Genomic DNA, 7,773 nt, shown 5'->3' with positions numbered 1-7,773 from the left:
ACGCTCAAGTAAAATACAGCGCTTACGATCGCGAGCTGTTAGCGATTTATATGGCCGTGAAACATTTTCGCAAGACATTCGAAGGTAGACACCTAATTATTTTCACCGATCACAAGCCGCTTACCTACGCATTTACCAAGCTTAGCGGAAACAACGAAACGCCCAGAAGAACTCGACAAATAATGTTCATCAGCGAATTTTCAACAGACATACGTCATATCAATGGAGTTGATAACGTCGTGGCAGACGCGCTATCACGAATAGAAGCGATAAACTGCCCTACCACCTTCGATTACGCGCAACTAGCCGCCGCGCAAGACAAGGACAGCGCTATACAAACTTTACGCAAACAAGAAAATCTTCAATTAAAAAAGGTTATGCTGCCGAATTCAAGTAAACAACTATATTGCGAATGTTCAACGCCACGCATACGTCCTTATATACCGGAAGCACTCCGTTACAACGCATTCAACGCAGTACACGGTTTGAGCCACCCCGGCATAAGATCAACGCGCAAGATGATGAGAGAACGTTTCTTCTGGCCCAGCTTGAACACCGACGTTGGGAGATGGGCTAAAGCCTGCATCGCATGCCAAAAAGCAAAGGTGCAGCGGCATACAAACAGCGCCATAGCTACGTTCCCGCCTACAGCTGAACGTTTTTCTCACGTTCACGTCGACATAGTTGGACCACTCCCCACCTCACCGCAGGATTACCGCTACCTTATCACAATGGTAGATCGTGTCACAAGGTGGCCGGAAGCGATTCCAACACACGATGTCACCGCCGCATCAGTCGCAAAGATGTTCTACGAAAACTGGATTGCACGATTCGGATGTCCTACGAAAATAACAACGGATCAAGGAAGGCAATTCGAAAGTGAACTATTCTCTGCCCTTACAAAAATACTAGGCGCAGAAAAGATTCGAACGACATCATATCACCCGCAGAGCAACGGACTAGTCGAACGTTGGCACCGTTCAATGAAGGCAGCACTGAAAGCAAGACTAACACCTAACAAGCACTGGATCGACGAGCTACCTACCATCATGCTGGGCTTACGCGCCGCTCTGCGAACCGACACACAAGTCAGCGCCGCCGAGCTCACATACGGCCAGTGCCTACGGCTGCCAAGCGATTTTTTCACGGAAGCAAGCGCTGACGTACCACGTATGGACCACGATTACGTGTCAAGCCTCCGCCGTACCATCAGCAGCCTCAAGCCCGTACCCGCACAACCTCACAGCAACAAACAAGTCCCATTCGTACACCCTGACTTACAGCAGTGCGAAAATGTATTCGTACGTGTTGACGCTGTGAAAAAGCCGCTGCAACCGCCTTACGATGGACCGTATCCTGTACTAAAAAGAGGCAACAAGATGTTCACAATCCAATTACCAGGACGTCAAGCTGTTATCTCAATTGACCGTCTGAAACCAGCTTACATTTTGAACGAGAGCAAAGAAGCCATTTCAAACCCCCAAGTAACGTGGACAAGATCGGGGCGAGTCGTAAAACCACCTGTGCGCTTCGCTTGAGGAGGAGCCCTGTAGCTGCGCATACGACATGCCATCGCAGCGCTCTGGCCGCACTGAATAGGAACGCGACGTGTCCGCATATTTTTGTATACAAGCGTTACTCAGCAGCGCCACCGCGCCGCCACGGCACCACTGTCGATGCATGTCGTTGACTAGTCAGAGTATGTACTATATGCGATTAGATATAAGGTACTTCTGTAGGGTAATAAACATGAAATATATGCAGTCATCAAATCAACCAACTCGGAGTTTTCCTGCTTACCTGCTCAGCTCCCCTAAAAATTAAGTTCTTTTGCCTCGCATTCTGATTATGTTTCGTTCCATCGTCACTCCCTGCCGGATCACGGAAGCGAACACGTCTTCTCTTCTTAGTTTTTTAAGCAGTTTACCAGTTATTAAAAATGTCTTGTACGATAAACACTTTAAAGATCATAAATATTGTTAAAACTGGAATAAATATTTATAAAACTTGATTTATTACCACTAGTTCTTTACCCTTTTAAACTTTGATCTTTAAACTTACGAAGTAAGAGGGTGCGGAGGCTGCGGAGGCTACTATACTACTCTCTTGGCTACATTACAATCCTACTGAACAGTCTACAGAACTCCACCAGTGACAGCTGCGCTCTTGAAAGTTGCTTCAGCTGTACCAAGCACAGTTCTGTTCTGTCGTGTATGGAGTACTGCTGCCACTAATGGCATGGTTATTACCAACTGACCACCTTGGATTCGGTTAAACAGCATGTCAAGAAGTTCATAGGTGACTCGGAAGTCAGGGCTGTACGGCGGGTGATTTAAGGTTTCTATACCAGATTCCTTAATAAACGCCTTTGTTCTGAGGGACGTATGTGAAGAGGCGTTATCGTGATGCAGCATGATTCCCCAAAGCCCGGTCTTTGGTCTCCTCTCCCGCACAGCTTGGAAAACTTTTGGCAATGCTACTGTTGTGTACCATTCTGAATTAACAGACCTACTATTTTCTAACATTGACGTCGACAAATGTCCGCTCTGAGAAAAAAAACTAGCTACCATTTTTTTGCCGACGTTTCGAGGTCTTTGCAACTTTGTCGGTAATTGTCCCTCTGGCAAGACCCACACCGACGACTACTTCTTGCTTTCTGGATCATATTGATAGATCCATGTTTCATCACCAGTAACGATTTCTGAAACACGTCTCGATGTCCCGTTTTCGAAACGTATAAGCATTTCTCGGCACCAATCCACTCGAGCCTGTTTTTCAGTACCGGAGAGCAATCGTGGGATCCATCGACAACAAAGCTTCCTCACTCCAAGATGTTGATGCAGGATAGTATTGACGCTCCCCGAACTAATGCCTAGGATCTTCTCAATGTTCGTGTACGTGATTCGTGGATCTTTTCGCACCAACATTTCAGATGTCCACACATTTTCTGCAGTAACTGCTGTTTCCGGGCGTCCGCCTCTTAGGTCATCTTCAAGGTTAGTTTTGCCTCCTTTAAATTCCTTAAACCACCTAAAAACTGTTGCACGAAAAGGAGCAGAGTCATCTAATGCTGACTGCAAACGTTCCAAACTCAATTGTTCAGTTAAACCACATTTAAAATCATAGAAGATCATAGCACGCAAATGTTTACAGTTAAGATCCATTATTGCAAAGAAAAAGCGCGGGAAGCGTTGTAGTAAAATGATTACCAATGTCATTTTTTTAAATTTAGGTAAATTGCTTTTGGTGATCTATTTTTAAATAAATTTGCTTTTTAAAAACATATAATACGGGTGCGTTCCATTTTTAAATATCGAGTATCTCAAAACTTATTGAGTGCCCTACGTACAAGTATTTCGCCACAACAATCATGCTCATTTATTGAAACAATTTACATAAAAAGAAATACTAGGTATATATAGGACGTCGAGGACGACTTCACAAAAGTGGAGATGAAGAAAAGGAAGCCCACCAGCCGTAACCAGTATGGCACAGCACCGACAGAACCGAACTTCCTGCTGCGTCCAGCCACACCGACGACGCTGCTGTACCTATCGCGGCTGCATTACTCCACGAAGTCTGAGGAGATAGTGGAGTACATCAGACATAAAACCAAATACACCCTGAGAGTCGAGCGGTTGGAGTCCTGCCACAACGTGAATTTCAATTCGTTTGTGGCGAGAGTACCGACCGAACATCTGTCGACCTTCATGAAGGAAGAATTTTGGCCGAAGGCTGTCTTATATCGGCAGGTCCGCGGCCGGTTACTTAACACCAGATTGCGCCACACGTCGCCGACAATTGCAATACGTGTAGATTAGTTAGAAATAGTGTTTTATTATATTGTATGTACACACATCAAAAAAAGTTTGCGATCACTTCGAAAAACTGAAATCTTTTTTGTTACTGTAGATTATGTTATGATTTTTTCATCTTTTTAGATTCTTTATTTAAAAATAAATTAGAACATAAAACAATGACCCCGTTCAATTGTTTTTTCATATAAAAAGGCTTTCAGTCCTAGCTTACGCTCATTCAGAAATCTGATTTAGTCAATTATAAGCGATTCAAGATATTTTTCGCGGAAAGTTGTGATTGAAAAAATGCCAAGAGGATTATCAGAGGTTTTACGAGCTAGAATAGTAACTTTGAGGGAAGAAGGATACACCACGAGAGTAATAGCACGCAGACTTGCTATATCCCAATCCTGTGTCGTGGCTACGTTGCAGAGGTATCACGGAATGGGGAATTTAGCTGACCGACCCCGCAGCGGTCGCTTAACTGTTTTGACAGCTGCCCAAAAGCGCTATATTAGATTGCTGGCAGCCCGTGATCCAACAATCAACGCCACTAAAATAAAAGCAGAAGTCAGGGCCGCCTCTGGGCTTGAAGTTAGCACGCAGACCGTTTGCAATAGCTTGCACCAGGCTTAATTACGAGCACGGAGGTCTTGGCGAGCTCCGCTCAATTCCCGGCAACGTCAACAACGAAGATTGCAGTGGGCTAGACTTCGGCAAAATGAAGAAGGTGAGGACGAAAACATTTGGCAAAACTGTCTCTTCGTTGACGAATCCCGAATCAGCACTCATCCAGATAACCGACGTGTCCGTGTCTGGAGAAGACCAGGCGACCATGAAAGACAAAGAACTGCCACTGGAACAGTTCAGCAAGGCGGAAAATCGGTGTCCTTTTGGGGTGGCATTATGATTGGAGCTAGAACGCCTTTGATCCAGTATCGGGGCTTCATGACAGCAGACATGTACAAAGCAGTTGCTATTGATGATATCGTCAGACCATTCCGAGTAAACCATGGGCACCAATTTGTACTGGTCGATGATAATGCGCCCGCACATCGAGCTCAACGAGTCAATGCAGCTCTTCAAGAATACGATATCACACGATTAGACTGGCCTGCCGGCTCGCCCGACTTAAACCCAATAGAGCACGCGTGGGATGCTCTTAAACGAGCAGTATGGAACCGTGAGCCACATCCCCAGACAGTTCCAGAGCTCAGGGAAGCCGCTATTGAAGAATGGGATAGGTTACCCCAGGAAATGCTGGATAACTTGATCCTCAGCATGCCCAGGAGGATCTTCGCATGTATTCGAGCCAGGGGAGGAGTTATTTTATATTGAATTCACACCTTTTAATAATAAATTGTTGTTTAAGTTTAATTTAACAGTCTTTTTCTTTCTATGAAATTTCTATCACTATTACATTATGATTAATGGCTCAATTTTTTTAAATAAATAATAAAAAATAGTTTTATATTTTAATTTCAAACAGGGTATTCCTATTTAAAGAAAGCATACAACATAGATTTTTTCTTGATAAAGTTAAATTTAAAGAATTATAGGAGATTATGCTATTGATCGCAAACTTTTTTTGATGTGTGTATGTTAGTCCTTAAGGTATATATTATAAGGGTCATGTGGCTAGAACTAAATAAATAAAAAATATATAATTATACAAATTGTAAAAAATTACGAATAAAATTTCATGGAACAAAGTATTGAATAAAGGGACTTCAAGAATGAATGAATGAAATATTCTTTATTGCACATTAAAAATTACAGTGATCATAACAGCAATGTAAGTATCACAGAGTAAGCTAACGTACAACAGTTGAATAGCGTAAGTATATTTTAAAACCAAGTGTAAAGCGACCTGTGGTTTTTACCTGACGTGTACGTTTCGTTGGGCTCCAAGCGGTAATATGATTTTACTCGACATTCACCGATCTAGCCGTATAAGATACTTTCATACAGGTTACCTACTGGACATTATAATATTTAACGGTGTTATACTCCTGGATATATTTGTCCGTTGTCGCTTTTAACGTGTACTACTTTTTACTTTCGTATCGCCTACCTCTGCAATGGCTATTACGACTTCGGTTGATCCTGCAACGGCTGTTTTAGGTCTTGTGAATTTTGCAAAATTCATTAGTAACAAGATGAAATCCAATTTTTATCTTAAGGATAAATATAGACTTATGCATACCGAATGCGCACCCATAATGTTCCTTGTGGCTTCACTGCATGGTACTGAAACGCCCTTTTTATAATAGACAATATCGAAAGAATTCATCAAAATAAAAATTTAAACCTTTTTGACTAAGACAAATCTAATTTTTCCTCTCTATACTGTTAAGTAACAGGTTGGTGAATGTAAGGTCGTGGTGTTTATATTATAAAGTCTGCTTTGTGATAAAACCAGTGACATCATATAAGTTACAACATCGTAACAGTACTTACCATTTAAAAAAAATTTGCTTCGGTATTTTGGTATTATGGGGAATATTAAAACGTAAATAGTAACCTTGTATCTAAAATGTAAAGGTAAACTTTTAATTGCAGTAGCGGACTAATGGACGAAAACATTACAATGTCAAAGGTTAATAATGTTATTTAATAGACGAGGAATATTATCGGCAACTTCCGTAAAATTCAAATAGTATTGTAGTAAGTAAAATTCTATGTAGTAAAAATAGACAATATATAGTCTAATTATATTGTAAAGCATGTTGTGAAATGACAATAATCGGAAGGTAACCACTAAAAATGGAATAAAAGGAAAACAATACATTTATATTTAAAAAATCGATACGCGACAAGAAAGAGAGTGATGGACCAGGGAGGTGGCGTACAAGGTAGAAAGTTGACTCGGGCCTCTACGCGCGCCTCCGCCTGGCAGAAAGAGGTCGCCGATCGGGAGAGGGCCGATCCCGCTCGGCGGTTGCGTATCTTTGCCGCTGCGGTCGATCGGAGCGGGGGCTCCGTTTGCCAGTAAGTTTGGCAGCCGCGAGGAGGTTATGGGGGTCGTGTGACTCGCTTCATCATGAGGAGGAGGAGAATGTAGCTCCTCCCAGTTACTAGGTAGGTTCCGGTGTGCAAAGTCGATCCCGAATCCCTCCCGCTAAAGCACCCGAGAAGGCGACCGTGGGGTTTTAGCCGGCAGAAGTAGTCGGTAATAATATATAACCTTTCCGATTTTCCTTTTCTTTTCTTTTCCTCGGCGGAGAGATACCTACCTAAGGAGGTTTTTCCCACTAAACAATTGAGTTGGAGGCCATTGTCCTTTAGCTAGAACTTAAAGAGACGGCTGCGTCGGAGAGACGCCGCGCCGTCTCGAGATTTTGGTCGGTATTTTGCGTTTTTTTTAACAATTTTTATATTAATTTAAAAATTTTACCTTATTCCACGTGAAATATTTGTTTTTTCTTTGACAATTGTTATTACTCTTATTATAGGGAAACCATAGTTGATACAATATTTTTGAATAGGTCGTAGCATTAAAAACATAATTAAAGTAAATTGTAATAGCTGAGCTTGACTCGTTAAAGAAAATTCAGTTCAGACATTCTGTAAATTTTAATAAATACTTTATTGCATAAACAAAGGACACTTAAAACACATATTACACAGGACATATCGGTAGACCTACAATGGTGGCAAGCCGACCAGTTGGTACTTCCACACCACAACTTACCTCTCGTCAACTTTAAATGTTAAATATAGGTCGAAACTCATTGATTATTTGTAACATTAACATAGTGTCACCAAATGCACAACAAATAATCAATTTACTTAATTTTGTAAGGCAAAGAAAAATTTTGTTCAGACTGATTACAGATTAATGTTGAATCTAAGTAATATAATTATATTAATATAATTAATATAACTGCCTCCGTGGCCGAACGGTTACCATGCCGGACTGCCATGCAGAGGTCCCAGGTTCGATTCCCGGTTCGGGAGAAATATTTGTATGGCG

General features: G+C 41.8%; 1 protein-coding gene across 1 annotated transcript; it reads right to left on the bottom strand.

Moving 5' to 3' along the window:
• Positions 1-2,642: 2,642 nt before the first annotated feature.
• Positions 2,643-3,164, bottom strand: LOC113236745 (histone-lysine N-methyltransferase SETMAR-like). Its single transcript, XM_026472910.1, has one exon. The coding sequence runs from the start codon at positions 3,162-3,164 to the stop codon at positions 2,643-2,645; it is 522 nt and encodes a 173-aa protein (XP_026328695.1).
• Between the last annotated feature and the right edge of the window lie 4,609 nt (positions 3,165-7,773).

The sequence above is a fragment of the Hyposmocoma kahamanoa genome, unplaced genomic scaffold (genome assembly GCF_003589595.1).
Source record: "Hyposmocoma kahamanoa isolate Upper Pololo Valley unplaced genomic scaffold, ASM358959v1 92, whole genome shotgun sequence".
NCBI lineage: Eukaryota > Metazoa > Arthropoda > Insecta > Lepidoptera > Cosmopterigidae > Hyposmocoma > Hyposmocoma kahamanoa.
The sequence above is the reverse complement of the archived record's forward strand: the minus strand, read 5'-3'. Positions and strand labels throughout refer to the sequence as shown.